At 34.5% G+C, this 24236-nt stretch overlaps 3 protein-coding genes across 4 annotated transcripts; 1 reads left to right on the plus strand and 2 right to left on the minus strand.

The window, feature by feature from the left end:
- Positions 1-325: 325 nt before the first annotated feature.
- Positions 326-3804, minus strand: LOC107630262 (Exostosin family protein). Its single transcript, XM_016333359.3, has 5 exons — positions 3197-3804; positions 2387-3070; positions 2165-2295; positions 1532-1880; positions 326-1303 (listed from the first exon to the last, which is right to left on the minus strand). Exons 2-5 carry the CDS (start codon positions 2993-2995, stop codon positions 632-634), a joined length of 1761 nt encoding a protein of 586 aa, XP_016188845.1. The 5' UTR covers positions 2996-3070; positions 3197-3804; the 3' UTR covers positions 326-631.
- A 4998-nt stretch (positions 3805-8802) lies between these two features.
- On the plus strand, positions 8803-16355 carry LOC107630261 (CRS2-associated factor 1, chloroplastic). Of its 2 annotated transcripts, none has more exons than XM_016333358.3 (7): positions 8803-9165; positions 12031-12135; positions 13703-14327; positions 14416-14543; positions 14634-14859; positions 15000-15127; positions 15302-16355. In XM_016333358.3, exons 3-7 carry the CDS (start codon positions 13757-13759, stop codon positions 16298-16300), a joined length of 2052 nt encoding a protein of 683 aa, XP_016188844.1. In that variant the 5' UTR covers positions 8803-9165; positions 12031-12135; positions 13703-13756; the 3' UTR covers positions 16301-16355. The 2 variants fall into 2 exon arrangements, with proteins under 2 accessions (XP_016188844.1, XP_016188843.1); XM_016333357.3 differs by lacking the exon at positions 8803-9165 and adding an exon at positions 10951-11496.
- A 1008-nt stretch (positions 16356-17363) lies between these two features.
- STP14 (sugar transporter 14) lies at positions 17364-20977 on the minus strand. The gene is made up of 3 exons (XM_016333361.3): positions 20532-20977; positions 18163-19115; positions 17364-18069 (listed from the first exon to the last, which is right to left on the minus strand). Exons 1-3 carry the CDS (start codon positions 20668-20670, stop codon positions 17626-17628), a joined length of 1536 nt encoding a protein of 511 aa, XP_016188847.1. The 5' UTR covers positions 20671-20977; the 3' UTR covers positions 17364-17625.
- Between the last annotated feature and the right edge of the window lie 3259 nt (positions 20978-24236).

Raw genomic sequence — 24236 nt, forward strand, 5'->3', positions numbered from 1 at the left:
ATTTGAAAAATGGTTATAACAACTTGGTTAGATTTAATTAAGTATTTTGCTTGAATGTAGAACTTTATTCGTTTTTAATATCTAAAGTAAATATTTGTCAATTTGTTATTTAATTATTTTTAAATTTTAACCAAGCTTTTAAGTTTTTTATATACAATATTTATTTATTTATCTTTTCCTTTCTCTTGTCGGCAAGACTGAATTCATCTACAGTTTATTAAAAAATATCAGATCCTAATACCAGGTTAAGAACCACAGGTCTCGACATATTTCGGGGATCAACGAGGCTTGGCTATCATTGGATGCAAAATAGGAGCTAATCACATGATTCACACAAGCATGTAGGTTTTCTCTGTTATTGTTTTTTATGAAACTCAGAATACCGTGCCTACAAGCATGATTTGAAACCATGCTGGTTCAGGAAAAGCATGATACTAAATATATATACATGACCATGCAGAACAAACTAAGGCTGAATATAGATTCCAAGTTTTCACTAATATATACCTCCACATTCTCTAGAAAATGTCTCTTTTTTTTTTTAATCTTTTTTTGAAATAAGCTCTTCAGCAAAATGCCCATGAGGGCCTCTACTTCCAATTCAAAGGGCTGATCTGATATGAATCATCATTCATCGTCTCACGTTTATTTGAAACACTCTGTTATACCAAATTGAATGGAGTGTCATGTGGAATAGGTCATACTTCAAGGGCTTTGTATGCCACAAAAAATGTTTCTGAACCCTTCTGATCCCAAGTTGCAATTTGACATACTTTTCTTCAGGAACTGAAACAAGTATGTTCTTCAAGTTTGGAATGTCTTTCTCTGGAAGGATTAATGAGAATGCATCCCAATCTAAAACCTCAAAAAAAGGTGGCACAAAGTTGTCTGATATAATGACAGGCACACACTCATAGAATATGGCCTCAACCACACGGGGACTGTTGACCTCGTACCCCTTTGGGCATATGCAGTATTTGCTGCTCTTCATGTGCTGAATGTAACTCATCTTGCTGGCAACACCGTGTGGCATTGGGCCAAATATCTTCATGTCAGGGTCTTTGTCCTTCCAGTGCTTTAGCAGTATTTGGCGCAAATAACCGTGCATGTTTCCGGCGTAGAATGCAAGAATATGCCTTTCTTGAGGAGGCTTTCCTCCAAGATCTCTCTGAGGATTTTTAACTGATCGGACATAAGTTTCCGGAAGAGCAACGTCCCTTCCTATTTTGAAGCCTTGAGTTACATCAGAATTGCAGAGGGCTTTTATGCAGTATTCCATGTGGTGCCTTGTTTCATATGGAGCCTGCAATTTTTCAGTTGTAAAATTTATCATCCAAGTAAGTAGTATTTATGCATATAGTGAATAGGACCTACTTGGAGTGGACATGTTTCATCAAGAAAACAAAGAGACATCAAATTCTTATGTCATCATAGATATCTTGGAAGTTGGTACATTATTTTTTATTGTTAAATTTCATAACATAGCTGGGATTAAAGAAAAAGAAGAAGGAAAGAAGAGCACATAACATACCCAATCATGGCAAGCAACAAGAAAATGGTCAGCACCACCTGTTCTGTTAAAGTAACGATATTTTGCAGAAATGTTATCCGTATAATCCTTCAAGAACCTTCGAAGATTTGTCCGATTATGCGAGTTGCGTACATAAAGGGAGAACTCTAACATTCGCGCACTAAATGGCATATAAAACAGGTGTGCCTTTGCAGGATCCTTCACAACAAATTGCTTATTTTCCTCCATCAGTTTCATAAACCAGCCTTCAGCAGCATATAGTCCCTTAAGAATAGGTTGATGAAAGATGGGCTTGTTTCCATCCTTGTATATGTAAACCTTAAGTGTGCGTTCCATGAGTTCATAGCTCCTGCAAATGCAAGGATTTAAAAAGAAAAAAAAATCAAATGATCTTGACTTTGGCCAATGTGGCAAACACATATCAAACACAAAACAACAAAAATCCATGGAGGAGCAAATAAGTGAAATCTAATGTCATATTATAACGAAGCATTAAGATGTCCCTATCAAATAATTCATAGGGAGTTAAGAACTTCATAGCCAACCAAGAAGTTAATATTCTTTTCATCAATCTTGCTCATGCAGAACTTAATTTAGTTGTGAACATATTTTCTTTAACATCTTTAAGCTTGCCTTTTGAACATAGAAATATTGCGAAAGAGAGGAGCATAAAGCTCTTTGTCCTGTGTTACTATCGGAGCATGCTCAATCTCGAACCTTGCAGCAAGGACTTCCAGGTCAAGTTTGGAAGACCACCGTGGTTTCTGCAATCAAACATAGAATATAAAGATCAAAGTAACTATAACTTGTCCAAGTAGCTACTTCACAGTTGAAACTTGACAGAGGATTCAATACCATAGCACGAGATTTAGCACGGCGGCGTATTAGTATACGGTTCATCTCCTGTATTAATGTTCTTGATTTGGGCGGCATGTTGCACCTCATCTTCTTTGTCCTAGGAATATTTGCTGCAGTACTATTATCCGAAGCAAACAAATCATTTCTTGGGCGAGAATTTTCAAGAAAGGTCAGATTACCATAGGAAGGTGTACTGTCTGAGCTATCCATTTTTTCATTTTTCAGCAATTGAGAAACTGTAGATATTCCCCCTTTTGACTCCAAAATTTGCTTCACTGGAAAACCATTCTTACTGTCTTTGGTCAAAACTGCTATGGACCTTTTATTGGAACCTACACTGACCAACTCCAGGCTGTAATTCTTAACTTCACCCTTCTTATCAGGTAAACTCTGAACACTATTTGTATCTGCCCTAAGTTCAAAAACACCACCGTTGTTGCTGATCTCAGAGACAAGATCACTAACATTATCATGTACATGAGCATAGTTTTCTGGCCCTAAAGACCAAGGAGAGTTTCCATTTCCATATGGAACAAGTATTGACTGAAACAGTAAGAAATTAACAGCCATTGTTCCCAACAGAAAAAGAAATCTCCGGTTTCCCATATTACATAATTCTACTGCATAAATTGCCCGAATCGCTGAATTTTAAACTCGAAGCTTGAAAGAGATTGAAGGATCCTAAACAAAATGGAACACTTAGATAATTGGAGAGACTACAAGCAGGCCAGAAAATTCTTAGTGATTCAAATAAAGTAAATAAGAAATAACTAAAATGGGACAAAGAAATCGTGATTTGACACGTACCTCAGTGCAGTTAATGAGCTATACTTGAAGTTGAAGCTTCCTCTGTTTTTCTACATCTTCAACCTTCTGAGAAGCCAAACACAGCAGAGATGCCCCTCAAGCAAAAGAGATTAAAGTTACAGACCTTTCAAGAACCCCTGTCAGCATCTCGATTAGTTTAATTTAATTGGATCGGGTGGAAACATTTTTAGTTTCTTATTTTTATTTTATAATAACCATTCATCAACTTGTGCATGTTACTGAGCTCTTGTACGTTGTGACGCCACTTTTCAACAATTTTGTTTTCTTTTGATCTGTTTCCTCCTTCTCGAAAAGCTTTCACTTCGCAATTTTCAGGTTTCAGCTCTGAATTCTGAAAGTAGTAATAAAAAGTGAATTCCAGGGAGCGATAGAAGCAGCTAGCAGAGGCTCCTCTTTCATTGATAGGGGACCCCACCAATAATACGGCGTCATATTCTGTGTTAATCAAGATTAGGATAACGTTTAGTATACTCGTATTTTATGAGATACCATGTTGATAAAATAAAGTTTAGATATTAATATTTGGAGAATGTAGGACCATTAATTTCAGTAGAAGAAAATAATACTTGGAAGATACCAAATGGTATGGGGTCTAAGGCCGTTCATGGTTTATTTATGATGAAGAAAACTTTTTATTTTCTAAAAAAATATTAGTGGGCGATTAAAATTTATTATTTTTTAATTATTAATATTTAAAAATATAAAATAAAATATATTATTAGATTATTAAATTAAAAAAAATTGAATTGATAACTAAAATTTAATTTGGATAAACAATTTAAATACATTTTTTGAAAAAAGAACTTAGAGCTCCTTTTAAAAACAGTAGAAGTTATTTTTTGTGTTACTTTTGAATTATGAAAAATTACAATACATGTGTTTGGTATCATTAAAAAAAAATTTTAATTTTTTGAAAAGTTAATTCACAGTTTTTAAGAAGTAAAAATATATTATTTCTCCTTCTCTATAAATCATTCTATCATTTTCTTAAGAACTAAGAGGGTACCAGCTAAAAATCAGCCAAATGCCTCTAGCTGAATCCAAAACCTCTACGTGAATGGTGCTTATGCTAGGCATCAAGATGTTTCTTCTACTAAATATCAGAATGTTTCTTTTTCATACTAAATAGATGTTCTTTTATATATTTTATAAATTTTTTTATATATTAAGAATTTGGATTGTTGGAAGTTCTGTGATCCCCACCCTTATTTCTCCAACGTATCATTTAGAATTTTAATTTGGGGTGAGAAGCAATTAATATAAAATATTATAAATTAAAAACAAGATTTCATTATTGGCGATGTGAAAATATTTTCTATTTCTAGTGGAAATACTGGTCATCCACCACCATTTTCACGCAAAATTGCATCTGTTAGAAGCACTGACCTTCCACCATCATTTTCACACAATGTTTCATCTGCTGTAACTATTGGTCCTCCACTACCATTTTCACGTAATGATTCATCTGCTCAAAAGATTGACCTTCTACCACCATTTTAAAATAATGTTCCATCTGAATCACTCACTCATATATTTTTTCAATTATTTTTTTATTATTTTATCACTCTATTTTTATTATTAAATTTGTATTTAATATTGTGTGTGATATAAAATCTCTGTTTTAATTTTATTTTTTAACATGTGATTTTATTTTTATATAACTTGCTATTATCTTTAAAGTTTCTTATATCAAGTTCATGAGTTATTTATCAAAACGTTATAACTCTAAGATAAGTATTTTTATAACTAAAATTCCAAATACAAAATAACTTATTTATAAAGTGCCATTAATAAAAATTCTTATACTTTACTCTTCACTCGTAATACAGTAATACACTCACCGTAACTCATTTTTTTTTCTATTTGTCAACGCCATTTCACAAGTTTAAAGCTTTTTTTTATACTTGTAAAAAATAAATTAAAAATGGTGAAAAAAATATTTCAATGAATAATCATATTATGAATTATTTTGATCATCTCATATATGTAAATATTTTTTATATAAAAAAATTATTTGTAATGTTAATATTAATTATAAATGATATAATTAACTTATTTTAATGTTATTATAGTATAAAAGTATTATGAGTACGTCAACAACTCCGCAGACACTGAAAAACGATCACCAAAGGAGAAAAATCTAGTGGTTAAAAGCACAAAGAAAATCAAAATGAACAGAGAGGATCAACAAAAAAAAATATGGAGATAGTACAAGAAGTGGAGAATTCAATCTTGGCTGATGGAGATCCTAACTCGCCTTCTAAAGGAAAAAGAACTACTAAAGCTGATGCGACCAAACCCAGCAAGCCCTCCTATAAGGATAGGCTGTTGAGTGATGGTTTGGACAAATTAAATCCCTATGAAATTATAGAAATGGTCCCCGAAGACAACATTTTCGACGAGGACTCGATGGAGAGGATGGAGGACCCTCAGACCCCCTTCAATCCAGACCCTGTTATTGATGTGTCCTTAGAGGAATACGATGAGTGGTGTCGGCCAGAAGCAAGCTCTAATTGTTAAACCCCTAAGAAAAATCCTAATCCGCAGACGATGGAACAATGGATAACCAAAAGGTGGGCAAAGAGAGAAGGATCTTGCTGGAGGCCACTTTTTGGTCAGATTTTCTAGCCAAGAGGATTACTCTTATGCTTTGTTCGAATGTGCATAGATGATTGCTAATCACTACCTACTGGTAGAAAGGTGAAGACCTCTGTTTATATCCAGAGTGAGATTCAGAAGGTTGCTGTTTAGATTCACAATCCCAATCTCCCAGTAGAATTATGTAACGTATACTTCTTATGGAAGGTAGGAAAACGCTTGGAACAATGTTGAGGATAGATGAACATACATCCGTTCACTCGAGAGTATGGAGTTAGACTTGAGAAGGAAGCTGGTGCCAAATTTTATAGCTTTGGAGAAGGAGTTTAGTTTGAAATACGAGGGACTCCGCCAAATCTGTTTCCAATGTGGTAGATAAGGACACACAAACGATAGGTGTTCGAGGAAGGTGAACAAAAATCAAAATGCAGACCAAGCAAAAGGGGCTGAAGATTCTCAACATGGCCGGACAGATGGTGGTACCGCTGCAAACAAGAATCATGCAGTAGAAACTTCACTGGGGGATCAAATTAGCAAAGTAAATAATAATGCTGAAAATCAGGGATTAAAAAGGTAGTAACATGCAAGAATTAGGGAGTAAAGAAGAGAATTTATTAGTTAATAATAGAAAGTATATATATATATATATATATATGGTCCATGGATGGTGGTCAAGAAGCCTCAGAGAAAGAATAAGCAAGGATCAAAGAGCATTAATGGGGGTCATTAAACGTGGAGCTGGTAATAATAGATTTGATGCTCTCCAATATGAGAAAATTAATCAGGAATGGGAAGGGACCAAAAAAGGAAAGAACCAATCAAGCCAACAACAAAGGACAGCAACAAACAATAAGGCTAGCCAAGACCAATATACCCAGAATCATGGTTTGAAGAGCACCAATGAGTGCTAGTAAATTTGCTAAAGAAAAAAACACGAAAAATAGCAAAAAGCAACTTTAAGATCAATCAGCATCAGTTAGCAACCCTCAGACTAAATAATGAAAGGTTAAACAAAATAATTAAAGGTTAGACAAGAAGGAGAAAGATCAAGAGCATCAAGAATACTGAAGACAGTTTAGCAAATTAAATAATGAAATTTACTTAGGCCATTACACTCTTATTAATAGCGCTAATGATCACATAACAAATGCTCTCATTGTTGGCATAATGGGTAGAGAAAAGTTAGAACAAGGCAAGGAACACTACAATGACAAGCCATTAGGAACAGAATCATGCAGTGCAGCATTGCAGATGGCAAGATGCTCATTGATCTGAACTCAACAGAAGATGTTGATGCTCTTGCAAAAATAGCCGAGAATGAAGAGGGGCCAAAGGCCATGGAAGCCTAACCAAACCTCGTTTAGTCAGAGAGTTTTCTTTCTCATGTTCATTCTTTATTTGTCTTTTATTTATGAATATTTTAATTTGAAATTGTCGTGGAGTCTCTGCTAAAAGCTTCAAATCCATTATTTATGATCTCATGATTAGATATAAGTTTAATTGTTGTGTTCTTTTGGAAACTCATGTCTCAGGAGTAAGTAGAATCTATTATTAGAAAACTTGGTTTTGATACTTGGTGTGTAAGCCATGCTGAAAGTTATTTGGGGATAGTTTGTTTACAGGAACGCGATACTGAGACAGAGACATAGAGACACAAAATCATATTTGATAGATGAGACATGGACAGAGAAATTGTGTTCAGAGACACTGAATTAGTTTATTTTGTGTCAATCCTGATAAAAAGAACATAGAGACACTAACAAGAAACACAATTTATTTTTTATTTTTTCTTTGATTATTCTTGTTAATTTTTTATAATTATTTTTTTATTATTATATTTTTTTCTCAATTTTTGGATAAAAAATGGGAATAAATTGAATTTTCATAGTTCGTTCTAATTTATCACCAAACAAAATACGAGAACACAAAATTTTGTATCTCTATCTTTTGTGTCTTATTCTCAGTGTTTGTCTTATCATCCTGTTCTCATGAACAAACACAATCTTCATGCCTTTGAAAGCAGCACGCCTAGAACATAAAACCTTTGCTTATTCATAAATAGTTTATTTATATGGAAGTGTAATGGCTGAACAGTATTCCTTGGTACTTCACAGTTACTTATGGTAAGCCTAGGATGGGAGAAAGAAATGAACTTTGGATCAAGCCAAAAGACATTGCCAACGATATTGATGGACTTTGGTGTTTAGAAGGATTTCAACTCTATTCTCTCACTTAATGATACAGGAGGATCCTCTAACTTTTTTATAGATACTGCTAATTTCAATGATCGCTTGTCTAATTGTGAGTTAAAAGATTTGGGCTTCTTTGGACCCTTTTCATATGGTAAAGGGGACTAGATTGATTTTTGAGCAAAGTTAATTTTTTTTTTTTTCAGATGTCAGTGTCAAACACCTTCCTAAGTTGAAGTCAGAGCATCTCTCTATCCTGTTGGATTTTCAAAAAGATAATAAAGATGAAGGAGCAAAACCTTTTAAATTTCTTGCCCGTTAGGTCTTGCATGAGGACTATAATTGTATGTTTAAGAATAGCTGGCGGAGAGGAGAAGACTTACTTCAGAATATAACCAACTTCATAAAAGAAGCCAAGATTTGGAATAAGGAGGTCTTTGATTACATATTCAAGAAAAAATAGCATATTCTCCAAAAGCTGGAAGGCATAAACAATAAACGCTCCTTTAGTCATAATTCCTTTTTTGATAAGCTCTAAAAAGATTTGTGGAAGGAGTATGAGTTTATTGCAATGTTCTAGTCACCAAAAAAAAAAATTGCAATGTTCTAAAAACCGGACCGGATCGGCCGGTCGGACCGGTTTAATCGCGAACCAATAGTATTAACGATCCGATCAGGTATATAAAACCGATAATAAAAAACCGGCTAAAAACTGTTGAACCGGACGAGAACCGGCCGATCAGACCGAACCGGAACCCGGCCGGTTTACACAAAAAGGAAGCTCCTTCGTTTCTTTCTCCCGTTCTCCCTTTCTTTCTTTCAGTCAGAGAAATCACACAAACCAACCACAAAACCCTAGCACTGTAAGCCTACACCACCACCACAAGGAGGGGCATACTGCTGCCGTCCGTCGCACTCAAAGTTCGCCATCCGTCATCTAGCTTCCCTCGTGCTCCAAGTCTTCAACCCCTGTTCGCTGTCACCGATCGCGGTTGCTTCCTCGAGCTCGGCGTCCGTCGTCTTTGTCTGCTCAGCCACGCTTCCGTCGCCGTTTGTTTGCCGTTCACGTTCGCGTTCGTCTGGAAGCCACGTTGCTCTGCTTCAAACTCTGCGACCAACCCGCGTGCTCCACTCGTTGAACTGCTCTCTGTTGTCCCCGCGGTGAGTTCCCTAAACCAGCCACCAGACAATACACTCACACAACAGACAACACCAATACTCTTCTTCAAACTCTGCAACTTCTGATTTCTACTACAATAAGTAATTATTTGATTTTGTAGTGGTTTGGATTTTTTCATAGACTAAATTAAAGTTACAATAGTTTTGTTCTCTTCTCTATCACATTGAAATTAAGCTTTGGATTCTCTTATTTCGTTTTAATTTTACCGCACTCAACATGTTTGATGAAATGCTTTAACCATATTTCTGATTGGTTTTATAATTTCTAGCTTTTATAATTTCTCAGTCAAGATTAGTGGTCTGAACTCTGAAATTTCAAATTACTCAAATATGCAATTTCTGAAATTAGGGATTTGTGAATCTGAACTCTGAAGTTAGTGATTGATTTCTGATATGTTACTGATTCTGTTCTAATATGTGCTTTTGTTACTGATTTGTTACTGATTCTGAAATTGAGTAATGGATTTGTTTCTGAAATTGAGTAATGGATTTGTTACTGATTCTGTTCTATGATCTTATGGATGATTATTGGATTTCTAGCCGTTCTGTTGCTGTTTTTAATTTGGATTATGATTTATTGAATTTAGTTATGGATGAAAGTATTAATCAAGAAGCAGTTGCTTATAATGCCTGTTTGGGTAATAATTCGTCTGCCAATCCTCCTAATTCAAATGATTCTGCTAATCCTAATCCACCTAGTTCCAATAATAGTCAGTCACAAGGTTCTAATTTATGGATTTTGATGATTGATAAATCTTCATGTTGGTTTTTAATATTTAGATATTTCTTTTTACTATTTAACTTTTGAGATTGTATTTTGATAAGATCATATGGATTTGATTGATGACACTTTGTTGTTGAATGCTAATTTTTGTTGTTGAATGCCCTGTTTGTTGCTGAATGCTGAATGCTGTTGGTAATGGTGTTTTTGCTGCTGAATGTCCTGCTGTTTTTATTTCTTTATTTGTTGCTGAATGTTGGTGGCAGAATTTAGATATGCTCATGTTGATAATTTTTTTATTTTTCAATGTGCTATGGCTAGTCTTTAATTTTGTATCTGGTTATGGATACTTCTTTGTTTTGTAGTTGCTGGTTTTGCTTTGATTTGTAGTTGCTGGCTCCTAATTATTGCTGGTTTTGCTGTCTTTGTTTGTTGCTGAATGTTGGTGGCAGAATTTAGATATGGTCATGTTGATAGTTTTTTCTTTTTCATTGTGCTGTGGTTGGTCTTTAATTTTGTTTTAATTAATAAAACTTTTATTAATTTCAATTATGGATAATAGTGTTAATCAAATAGAGATTAATAAAACTTTTATTAATTTCGAATGATGCTGCTAATCCTAATCCTAATCCTAATCCTAATCCACCGAAGCAAATTTGCAACAAGTTCTTGCGGATTTTGATGATTGATAAATCATGATGTTGGGATTTAATATTTAGATATGTTTTTTACTATTTAATTTTTGAGTTTGTATTTTGATAAGATCATATGGATTAGGTTGATGATATTTTATGTAGTGTTTTAAATTTCGAAGATATTTTAAGATTTATATTAGACTATAATTATATTTTAGGATGTTTATTTATAATTTTTATTATTTTATTCTAAAACGGTTTTTCGGTTGAACCACTGATTGGATCGGTTGGACTAGTAAACCAGTGACTAGAACGGTTCGATAATCGGTCCGGTTTTCAAAACCTTGGTTTATTGTGATTCAAGAAGAGGCTTATTGATAATAAATGTCTAGATGTGACATTATCAAGTTTAGGGAATAGGAACTCTAAATATTTCCACTTAAAAAGCCAACGGGAGACGAAAGAGAATTATAGCGCTGAAAATAGTCCAGTCTTCCTCCTAAAAAAGCCAATTTCCAAACCGTTTAGAAACTGATGAACCGGCCGGTTGGATCGGATCTAGAACCGACCATTTCTTATGAAATGGCGTCGTTTTTGTTACTTTAAAAAAAAAAAAAAAAAACCCGATGTTCATCCCTCATTCACTCACCCCCTTCCCGCAACACCCAACCCACCCCCAATTCGTGAATCACTTATCCCTCTGAACTCTGAAGCAAAGTTCAAAATCACCCAACCAAAACCCTAGGTTCTCCATGCAACAGTTCTGCCGTAGGCCGCCGCCGTCCGTGCTGTCGGCGCCTCCGCGTCCTCTCTTGTAGCCCAGGCCTTCTCTTGTAGCTCGGCGTCCTCCTTCCCCCTCTCCCCGTCCTCCCTGGCTTCTCTCGAACTTGGAGCAGTTCGCCGCCGTGTCGCCGGTCGCCGTCGTCTCGCCGGTCGCCGTCTGTGTCTCCGTCGAAGGTTAGCGGCACTGAGTTTCACTTCTTCGGTTCTTCTCTTCCTTTTATGCTCTGTTTGCTGATTTTTGAATGTGAAATTGTGAATGGATTAATGGAAAATCAAATAATTGATTTTGCGCTGCTGCTCTTTCCTTAATTCCTGAAATTTTTGTTGAAATTTTCTTGCTGCTGCTAAAAATGGAAATCAAATCATTATTGAAAATTTTGTTTAGCTTTATTGATTTCAGGCTTAGTGTGATTAGGGATTACTTGTTTCTGTTTTGTAATGTTTGTTGCTGAATTCTAAAAATGGAAATCAAATCAAATGCTGTTTGTTGCTGAATGATAATTTTTGTGCTGAATGCTGAATGCTGTTGGTAGTATTAATTTTGTGCTGCTATTAATTTTCTGGCTGTGTTGCTGCTGCTGTGGGTTCTGGTGTGCTGTTGTGTGTTTTGTGGCTCTGCTGTGTTGATCATCTTTCTCAATTGTCAATGCTCACTCTTCACTTGCATTGTGTTGATCATCTTTCTTAATTGTCAATGTTCTTTACCAGAACTGAGAAGGAAAATGGCAATCTGAACCAGCAAAAGGATTTCCGCAGCGTCAGCGCGTGCTCACACTCTCAGGAACAAGAAAACTAACTCTTTTCTGCCCTCTGGTACCTCTTCATCTTTCGTTCTATTTCTGCACTCGTTTATTGTATAGTAAGTCAACTCGTTGGATTACTGGCATAATTGAATTGGAGATTCAAGAGACACAGTTAGATTTCTTAATACTGAAAATTCACCCTTAGTTTTGATCTAATTATTTTGTTTAGTAGAAACTAATAGAATCTCTTCATGGCTTTATCATTGTTGTTTTCCAAGTTATACTAGTTTCTTGTAAGAGAAATAAAGCTAGCTAGTCTGGCCTTCTGTTTTGCACAAATAGGAATATGTAAATACAACCATTTTATCAAAACTATAGTCACAATTAGGAAGTTTAATTTAATAGTATATGATGCAGATACGCCTATGGTACAGATATTTGAGTAGAAATGAAGTATTTGTTCATTATAGCTTGCATATGTTGCGGAATAGGATAATAACAATTAAGAGTATTGAGTATTGATATACTTGTTATCTCTCTTTGAAATGTTACTTTCTGTATTTACTGTTCTAATTTAGCTTTGCATTCTCTAAGGACTTCTTGGAACAGCAATTATAGTGTTGTTTATTGGGTTTCTTTCAATATATCATGGTATTATCTGATATCTTCACACTTTGTACTATTTGAATTGGCATTTCTTTCAATAGTCACTCACAAGCTGCTTCTATATTCTAGGATGTTTATTTATAATTTATTTATTATTTTATTTTAAAACGATTTTTTTGGTTGAACCACGGTTAGACCGGTTGAACCAGTAAACTAGTAACTAGATCGGTTCGATGACCGATCCGGTTCTCAGAACCTTGATTTGGATTGTATTGAGTATGGATTTGTTCAAAGGTGATTAGGTGAACAAAATTACAAGAATGAACTACTCCATAGAGTATGTCTTTTGTTTTTTTTTTAAGGGTATGGTCACGAATCACAATTGATGCTGTCAATTAGCTCAGCTTGTTTTTTTAGATAGTTGATTAATACTCCACCCAAGTTTGGGAGAAGAATTTTGATTTGTAAATCATCCCCTTCCGTCTTGCTATTAAGTATAATCACAAATCATAAATAATACAAAATTATACCAAAAGTATCATAAAATCTAACAATCAAGACATACCTAATAGACATTATATAAAAGAATTTCTTGCATTCAGTGATTTACTCTACTTTGTTCCACCATTCATAGTCTCTGCTTGCCCTCGTTTTCAACTTCTAATTCGTTTTTGTTTTGATTTTTTTTTTTTAACTTTTATTTTCAGTTTGCATTTTTGAAAGCTATTTTTTTTTTTTAAAATTAGAAGTGAAATTCGCAGACTTTTTGGTGGAAAGGGAAAACTATGCCATTTGAGCTATAGCTTAGCTCGTTGGCGCATTTTGAAAGCTATTGGAATTTATAAAATAGGTTTTATCATGCTTTAATAATTTAGTTTAATTAACTAAAGTTAAAAAGATGATTTGACAAAAATAACTATTTTTAATAATAATTAAACAAGTCATAGAGAATACTTAATCTTCTGTTTATGAGAGGGTTAGTTAGAAATCACCAAATAAATTATATTAACAAATTAGTTTCCTATACACAGGTGCACTGTAAAATTATGTGAGTCACCGTTATCTCTTCTCCCATCTCCATCTTCATGGCTCTGAAACTTACAATCACCTTCCCCATCACCCTCGAATCCAACTCGCGCCCATCCACGGAGCTCCAGTTCTCCCGCTCCGACTATACCGACCACCACCACCACCAGCACCCGGCATTCAAGTTCTCCAACATCCCCAAATCGAGACCTAAACGGCTGGCAATACCGCCCGATAACATCAAGATTGGCGAAGACGGACTCTCGTATGTGATAGAGGGCGCACCCTTCGAGTTCAAGTACAGCTACACCGAGACTCCCAAGGCCAAGCCACTCAAGATCCGGGAGCCCCCCTTCCTCCCCTTTGGCCCTGCCACCACACCCCGCCCATGGACGGGCCGGGCCCCACTCCCACCCAGCAAGAAGCAGCAGAAGGAGTTCGACTCCTTCGTGCTTCCTCCACCCGACAAGAAAGGGATAAAGCCCGTTCAGTCCCCCGGTCCTTTTCTTCCCGGCACCTTCCCCCGGTACGTCTCCTCCAGAGAAGAGATTCTCGGTGAGCCCTTGACTCAGCAGGAGATCGACGCTTTGGTTAGAAGCTCCGTCAAAACCAATCGCCAACTCAATATTGGTTAGTTTTATTTTTGTCGTCAGTGTAATTGAATTTTGTTGATGATTGGGAATTGAAAAGGAAAAGCTTTACCTGTTGTGTTATTTAGGTAGAGATGGTTTAACGCATAACATGTTGGACAATATTCATGCTCACTGGAAGCGAAAGAGGGTCTGCAAGATTAAGTGCAAAGGAGTTTGTACAGTTGATATGGACAATGTCTGCCACCAGTTAGAGGTTACTATCTTCTTCTCCTACTTTTTTGTTTCTTGCTTCTTCATTCTTTATGTTTCTCTAGCCTCCTTATGTTATTATTTGGTTTACCAGGAGAAGACAGGGGGGAAAATAATCTACAGAAGGGGTGGTGTGTTGTACCTTTTCCGAGGCAGAAACTATAACTATAGAACACGGCCGCGGTTTCCCCTGATGCTGTGGAAGCCTGTGCCTCCAGTATATCCTAAGCTTGTTAAGCGAGTTCCCGAAGGTTTAACGCTACAACAAGTAACTGAAATGCGTAAAAAGGGAAGGGAATTAATTCCCATATGCAAGCTAGGTACCTCTTTAATGTTGAGAATGTCCACTACAATTCATCTTTGAAGCAAAATTATTGTTCTTTTCTGCTGGCAAACAGGCATTTATCTGTCTTCATTTTTATTGTTTATACAAAGAAAATGATATATTTTCTTGTTGCAGGAAAAAATGGTGTTTACTGTGACCTAGCAAAAAATGTCAGAGAGGCATTTGAAGAGTGTGAACTTGTCCGCATAAACTGCCAAGGGCTAAATAAAAGTGACTATAGAAAGATTGGAGCCAAACTAAGGGTATAAGCATTTTTGCCACAATTTTGTATGCAATATTGAATGAAGATCAATTGGATTTAAGCCTTTTTTTGTTGTTTATTTGGTTTTGCTATTATATCATAAGACTGTTTTCTTTAAAAACTAATGATGATGCTATTGTAACATCGTTTTTCCTCCTGTATTTTTTAAATGTAGGATCTCGTTCCATGTGTATTGCTTTCATTTGAAAACGAGCACGTACTTATGTGGAGAGGGCAAAATTGGAAGTCGGCTCTACCAAATCCCACAGATAATTCAAAGGGAGCCAATGAACAAAATAACAAAATACTAGCATCAGAAGTCTCAGCATCAAGTCGGCAGGAGAATTCAGTAGAGAATGAAGGCAATGACTCTAGCATTTCTTCGAGTTCAAGTGATTTGGCTTTGGGAAAAGTTGAGGTGTCGTCTCCCATAGAAGATAGCAAGCAATCTGTGACTAGTGCTACTTCACTTGCAAGAAAATCTGAAGCCGAATGTATAAACAATGTTACAGGCTCCTATGGTGAGCTGGAGTCTCACGGGAGCATTATCACTAATATGACTTTGTCGGATGATGACAGCCATGCTAAATGCCCCTCAGAAGCTTGGAATGAAAGCAATGGAGCTGAGGATATGATGGATAGCAAAAGCTGCAGTGATTGCCCTTCTATATCAGTTTTAGGATCTGAGGTAATGTTAGGAACTAATGACAGTTATATCAATGGCAAGGTAGATCCTCAAGTCGATAACACTATAGATGGTTCAGAAACTGATGATGCCAGTTGGCCACCAAGGTCAACTGCACCTTGTATGAAAGGCATTTTATCATTGTTGGAGGAAGCAGTTGAGAAACGATGTGCACTTATTTTAGATGAAGATTCTTTGGATGGTGACACTATTTATCAAACTACAGTTTCCTTTGCCAAATCAGCTTCCTCCGGACCAGTCTTTAGGAGACATAGTAAGGTTGTGGTTCAAAAAACTGCCAAGCAACAACGTTCCGCTTCCTCCAAGGGAAAAGAAACTGCTGCCATTCCTGTGAAAGATAAAGGTGAAAGGGAGAAGACTCAAAAGAGTTCTAAAATTCAAAGAAAAACAAATTTTGATGAACGATTTCTTAATGTTGTACCGCGAGGAACATTACGAGTAGATGAACTTGCAAAACTCTTAATGTGATACTTCTTGCTATCATAAAATGTTATGATCTTATCAAATGCACCATTTTTGTTAATTTGCAATGTCCTACATATTATTTTGTACCGAGTGAATACTCATCTTATCCCCTGATTTTAACTTCTGATAATTTTTTTGAAGGACCGAGGCCCCCAATAAAAAAATAGTCTATTTCAATTCTTGATATTTAATTTCATGAGATTGGATAGTTTATCTGTCAATAATTTTTTTTAAAAATATGTTTATGTGACATATTAATCACTAATATATTTTTTATTTATTTTTTATAAGTAAAAATATAAAAATCACTAATATTTCTTTGTTTTACTTGGTAAATTTAGCTAATGTATTTGAAAAAGATAATAAAAAGAAAAACTAAATGGCTCTGAGCTCTTAATAAAGCAACAGTTTAACATGTCATGTATTATTCTATTAATACGAAGAGAAAATATTGATAGAAGGACTAATCACACAAATAAAAAATAAAGGCCAGAAAGAGTATTTTTTTTATTGAGGACTTCGTCTTTCAATGTAATTGTCAAGAGTCGTTTATAATTTTTTTTTCTTAAATATAAATTTTATAAGTAATAATATAAAAATTACTAATATTTCTTAATTTTACTTAATAAATTTAGCTAATGTATTTGAAAAAGGTAATAAAAAGAAAAACTAAACAACTCTGATCTTGTAACGGAGCAACCATTTAAAATGGCATGTAGGTTTATTCTATTAATAAAGAAAGAAAATATTGATAGACGGACTAATCACAGACATAAAAAAACAAAGGCTGGAAAGGGTTTTTTTTATTGAAGGCCTCATCTCTCAAGGTAATTGTCAAGAACCGTTTATGATTTTTTTTCCCCTCTTATATTGATGTGGACATCACAGGAATGGATTTTCTCAATTATTAAAAAAATTGAGGGAGTAAGGTGTGATTTCTAATCTTTCAATGCTCTCTCTTATGTTTTCGCTTTGGTCTCACTTATAAAATTAATGGTAAGAGATCACATTTTACTTCCTTATTAACAAAAATTGAAAAGATCCATTTCCTGGACATCACCACAGATTAAATACGATAAAGCATTTATATTCAAATGAAATTTATAGCATCCATATTTGATCATTTAAGCATAGAACAATAACTATTAACCAAAAATAAGAAACCTATACTTGATCATTCTAATTACTATATGTTTGGTTTGCTGTTTGGAAAGCTCCAAAACATGGTTTACATGGTTTAGGTAAAAGTTATTCTCTTGTATAGCTTTTACCTTAACCATGTCTGACTAACAGTTGACAATTCAAACATGCATAACTTCATTAGGCTCTTAAACAGCAGCTGTCTTCCCATGGTGTTGGCCGCTTTGTCCTACAATATTCTTCCAGAACCAGTGGTTTTCAAAGAGGAGATAAATTTCCTCAATTGGAACTTGCTTTGTTTCTGGCAAGAGGAAGAAGATAAACATACTCATGAAGATAATTAAGCCAGCAAACAGCAAGAAGATTCCATATTTGAGATGACAAAGTGACATGAGGAACAACTGTGCCACAAGTGCAGTGAAGATCATGTTGACACACACCACTATACTCTGTGCTGCTGATCTTATTTCCAATGGGAAGAGCTCACTAGGAACCAACCATCCTAGTGGACCCCAAGATCTTCCATAAGCCAACACAAACAAGAATATCACAATAACAAGAAAGTAACTGACGCTTTTGGAAAGTTCTTTACCATGTCCAAAATCCAGAGCCAAAACTATAGCGGTAGCAATCTGAAAATCAACCAAACCAAATTAGAGGGTCCAATAAGCAATTAATCAGCATAAACAACTAGCACAGCAGCATAAACAAGCAATAATACTTACCATGCAGCATATCATTTCAAAACCAGCTTCCAGAAAGAACTTCCTTCTACCAAACTTGTCCACTAAAAACATTGAGATGACTGTGGCGACGAGGAGAGCTCCATTGGTGATAGAAGATGAATACAATGACGCATTAGAACCAAACCCAATACTTTGGAAAATGACAGGAGCATAAAAGAGGATGGAGTTATTGCCAGTTAGCTGCTGGAATGCCGGAATCCCCAAGGCTCCTATCACAAGTTGGGGTCTATACTTCTTCTTTAGGAGTGTCCTAAAGGGGCTAGTGACAGCCTGTGCTTCTTCACTGGCTTCAACAAGATCTTGATATTCGGCATCAACATTCTTGGTTCCTCTTACTTTCTCCAATACTTTTCTTGCCTCGTCAAACCTTCCTTGTTCCACAAGACTATTAGGTGTCTCGGCACAGAAAATACCTCCAACAAGCATAAGAAGTGCCGGAATGGCCGCCAAGCCCAGCGAGATTCTCCATCCATGGGGATGTATTTTGTCAGTAAAATAGTTGATCAGATTTGCAACCAAGATTCCAAAACAGGTTGTGAACTGAAAGAGTTGGTTGACTGCTCCTCGATTCCTTGCCGGAGCCATTTCAGAAAGATACAAGGGTACAGCTTGGTTACCAAAGCCAATGCCTCCTCCAAGAAGGACCCTGCCAATGATGAGCATTGCAATATTCTGTGCAGCTGCATTGAGTATTGCTCCAGCCAAGAAGCTAAGGGCTCCCACAATGATACTTGCCTTTCTACCTTTCTTTCTTGTCAAGTAAGAAGCAAAGAATGTCATTACAAGTGCTGAAAAATAGAGCGATGATGTGAAGAGTGTCAGCACTTGGTTGTCATATTTGCAGTAGTCTGTCTCTTTCTGGTGCATGTGCTTTTTTTTGTACACGTCTGGGAAGAATTTGATCAGGAAATCGTCCATTGATGTAACCCCACCTGCAACAACAACATACCAAGTACCCTCTTTGATTCTTAAGTTGCAAGGATAAATTTGACTATGACAAAAAGGAGATTAGTAACAAAGACGGGATTTCCTTTGTTAAGTAAAGAAACACAAAAGCTCAGTTGAAAATTTTAGTTCATTACATCACTGTAATTTTGATGTGATAATAAAATTAAAAGTAAAAAAAAAACAAATAAAATAAATTTCATATCTGGATTTGTTAACAAGGTATGTGGGCTAATTATTAGTTAATAATAATAATAATAATCATAATAACAATGAAATTTGAAATGATGAGATAAGAAAAACAGAAATCAAAAGTTATGCCGATAATTCAGGAGAACTTAGCAACTAAGAGTGGAAAAATGCAGATTATGAGGAGAATATGAATATCCGATTTCTAATTATACCCATCTCAACCAACCAATACACATGACTCGCCAGATGGATATTAATATATTATGATTTTGAACGAATCAGCAAACTCTGAAAATTTATAACCATTTTTCATTCTAATTATTTTCGCTATCTCATCATGCGTTGCTTGCGCCACCACCCATCACTGTTGCATTCGAAATCAAAATCAGAACCACACAGCCTCTCTAAAAGCTGTTGATTTCCTTATTTTTTTCAAAAACTCTAGTTGTTATACCATATTTTTTTTTGGTGACACACCATATTTATTTGATAAAAGTCATAAAACAAATATAAATAAATATATATAAATATAAATACAAAAGGTATTAAAACTACCTTAAAAACACATCTCTCAATATTTTTAAAACCATTTCTAACCTTCAAAAGCAAAAAATATAAACACAATAAATTTTTATTTTATAAAATACAAAATATCAATATTGAATTACAAATATCTTGCTTAAAAAACAAGTATAAATCCCAATATACAATTCCAAACTCACTTTAAAGATCCTATCAAATCACGGCACTTGTTGAAAACATAAAATATTTCCTCTCTTCTTCCTGCAATTACTTTTTCTCCCACTTTTTCCAAATGAGATCAACACCTTAGTCATCCTCATGTAAAACAAAAAGGTATATACAATTTGGAACAAAAAGATAGAGTTGGTGTTGTATTATTATCATTACCAGTCTAAATAATAACAAAACTATTTCTTGAAGAAACAATGATGATTAATTTGGCGACTATATTTTGCAACGAAAGAAAATGATACAGTTTGGAGTTGTTGGTACTACTATGAGAAATAAACGTGCCTTAATCAAAGGAAATTAACATAAAAATCAAATCCAGAATGAGAGGCAAAAACACAAAGAATTGAAAGTGGCCCTTTGCTTGACGAAAAAAAGGAAATTATAAGATGCAATTCAGCTACATGATTCAATAAAAACAAAAGTATTAAACAGTGAAAAGAAGGGTGAGAAAAAAAAACCTGAAACGCCAAGATCATAGCCAAAAAGCGAGCCACCAAGAGCTCCAACAACACAAGTGAAGGCAAAATAATGAGTGAATCTGTGCTCATAAAGATGAGCCCTTTTCGTAGGTCCTCCTTCTACTACTCCTCCTGCCATTTTTCTCTATGAAAAAGTAGTTGTGACAGACACTCTCTTGTTCTCAAAGACCAACTAGCAGAGTAGAATGAGAGTCAGTTCGAAGGTTTTTATAAATGTTTGAGAGTCAACGCTGCTTCTATTTAAATATCCATATATCAGTTTTTTTAAACTAAAAATTGGTAAGACAGACGAAAAATTGGAAAAACCAGTTAAGGATGGGAGGAAAGTAAGGAAGTGATTGTTTGAAATTTGTTTTGTTTTAATCCAATCCTTTCTTAAAAAATGGATAATGCCAGCTGTTTAAATGTTAAAAAGTTTGAAACTTAAAACAAACAGAGGCGTTGTAATAACTCGCTGGTACACACAAACTCTTGCTCTGACATGGATAATGGATAGAGACAAATAACAAACGTCATATTTATACCAACAATGAATATTTATTTCAACAAAATAAACCTTTTTTTTCTCAAAGTGGCGGCCATGTATATATATTAATTTAATAAGAATTGTGTACTTTGTTCGTTTAAAATTAAAATTCACATATTGAGATTAATATTTTTAATATTTATTTTTTATTTGAATTAATGTTAAATAATTTTTTTTTTCAAAAGATATGGACTCTTTACTATTTTCTTTGAATTTTATACGTATGTGTTTAATAGTCAAATTAAAAGGTTCAGATTTCTGATCATATGATCCATAATGGTCAACTATTGTGGCAATACAAGTTGAGGTATGAAAATATAAAAATTTAAAAGACGTATTAATTAGATACATTTAATGATCATACTATTTGTATACTAAAAGATATTGTCTTTTTAAAACATTTATTAAATTTGGACGGTATATATAAGAATTAAGATCGTATATTCAAGTTTTATTTTTATTATATTGCCAAAAATATATTTATTAATTTAATTAAAAATATAAATAAATAAATAAATAAAAGTGAATGGAGATTATTTTATCATCAAAAAATTGTAGAGTAGATACGAATATGAATTTAAATCTTCTAAATTTTTAAATTATACTTTAGAGGATAAAGTATAATTTTCTATTTTTAAATGATTTTTTTTCATATTTATTATTAATCTCACCTATAAAATAAATAATAAAAAATTATACTTTATTCTCTAATTTAAAATTCAAATTTTAGAAAATCTAAATCCTACGGATATAACCAATTATGTTTTAGTCTTTTAGATAATGACAAATTATTAGGCTTACTTGGCTACATCGTAACCACCTTCTCACACTATCGGATTTATCATTAAAGCCAGCACCACGTCAACTGGTCAACCACCGCAACCATATCTCTATTTAATTTTATTTATTATTTTTTTAAATATTAAAATTGAGAATCTTAACTTAAAAAAAAATTAAAAATTAAAATAAAGAAAAACTGACAACTGTCAAATTTAAATTTCAGAAAATAGGAACAATATATCAATGCTCTAAAATTAAGATCGATTGAAACTGTTATAAAATAACTAAATAAATAAACAAGAAAGAGATAACAAATAAAATAAAGAGATATAATTAGAGAAAGAGAGAGAAAGATGTCTTATTACTTTTGTATATGTAATCGACGGAGGCTTAACCTCCTATTTATATATGTATAAGGTTTTTTTTTTCAAATCCTATTAAATGCATTTTTCCTTGAGAATATTCAACCGCCCATCATAAATGGGTATCCACCTAATTGATCTTTATTACAACACTCCTTTTTGGATGACCATTTAGGATTATTGCCTCGTTAAAATCTTACTAAAGAAAAATCCAGTGGAAAAAAACCTTAGTGAAGGAAAAAGAGTACAATATCCTTTAGTGATGGGGACTGCCTCATTAAAAACCTTGTCAAGAAAAATTCAATGGGAAAAAAACCTAACCAAGGAAAAAAGAGTACAGTCTCCCCCTCTTGTCGACATCATTTAATGTCTCAAAATCGGCGCATCCCAATCTTATGTACCAATCTTTCAAAGGAGAATTTTGGGAGTGACTATATGAATAAATCTGTCAGATTGTCACTTGAACGGATCTGTTGGACATCAATTGTCCTTTGATTTTGAAGATCGTGAGTGAAGAAGAATTTGGGAGAAGTATGCTTTGTTCTATCACCTTTGATCTATCCGCCTTTAAGTTGAGCAATGCATGATGTATTATCTTCAAACAGGACAGTTGGAGCTATCTTATGATCAATCAATCCGCATGATGACATAATATATTGGATCACACTCCTCAGCCAAAAACACTCGCGACTAGCTTCATGTATCGCTAGTATTTCAGCATGATTAGAGGATGTTGCTGCAATCGTCTGTTTTGTGGACCTCCATGATATAGTTGTACCGCCATATGTGAACAGGTATCCTGTTTGAGATCTCCCTTTATGTGGATCAGATAAATATCCAGCATCTGCATAGCCAACTAATAGTGACTTGGATCCATAGGGATAAAACAATCTCATATCAACCGTTTCATGAAGATATCGAAAGATCTGTTTGATTCCACTCCAATGTCTTCTGGTTGGAGAGGAACTATATCTTGCTAGTAAATTCACCAAGAATGATATGTCAGGTCGCGTATTATTAGCAAGATACATTAGCTCTCCAATGGCACTAAGATATGGTACTTCAGGACCAAGGATATCTTCATTCTCTTCTTTAAGACGGAATTGATCCTTCTCCACATCCAAAGATCTTACAATCATTGGGGTACTCAAGGGATGTGACTTATCCATATAAAATCTTTTCAAGATCTTTTCTGTGTATGTTGTTTGATGAATAAAGATTCCATTTTTTATATGCTCGATCTACAAGCCAAGACAAAATTTAGTCTTTCCAAGATCTTTCATCTCAAACTCTTCTTTTAGAGTTTTTATAATTGTTGGAATCTCTTTAGGAGTTCCAATGATATTTAAATCATCAACATACACAGCAATTATAATGAATCCAAATGCAAATTTCTTTATGAAAACACATGGACAGATATCATCATTCTTAAATTTGTTTTTGGCTAAATACTCAGTAAGATGATTATACCACATTCGTTCAGATTGCTTTAGACCATATAAAGATCTTTGCAATTTAACTGAGTATAACCCTTGCGAATATTCATTGGATGGTTTAGATATCTTTAGTCCTTCAGGGACTTTCATATAGATATCCCGATTTAATGAGCCGTATAAGTAGGCTGTTACCACATCCATTAAATGCATATGCAGTTTATGATATACAGATAAACTGACCAAATAATGCAATTTTATCGCATCCACTACAGGGGAATACGTTTCTTCATAATCTATACCGGGCCTTTGTGAAAAATCCTGTGCCACAATTCGAGCTTTATAGCGCACAACTTCATTTTTCTCATTTCGTTTTCTCACAAATACCCATCGGTATCCAACAGGTTTTACATCTTCAGGTGTACGGACTACAGGTCCAAAGACTTCATGTTTTGCAAGTGAGTCTAATTCAGCCTTCATGGCTTCTTTCCATTTTGGCCAATCATTCCTTTGTCGACATTCTTCGACTGATCTTGGCTCAAGATCCTTACTTTCATGCATGATATTTAATGCCACATTATAT

Source organism: Arachis ipaensis, chromosome B3 (genome assembly GCF_059453495.1).
Source record: "Arachis ipaensis isolate K30076 ecotype BB chromosome B3, ASM5945349v1, whole genome shotgun sequence".
In the NCBI taxonomy this organism is placed as follows: domain Eukaryota; kingdom Viridiplantae; phylum Streptophyta; class Magnoliopsida; order Fabales; family Fabaceae; genus Arachis; species Arachis ipaensis.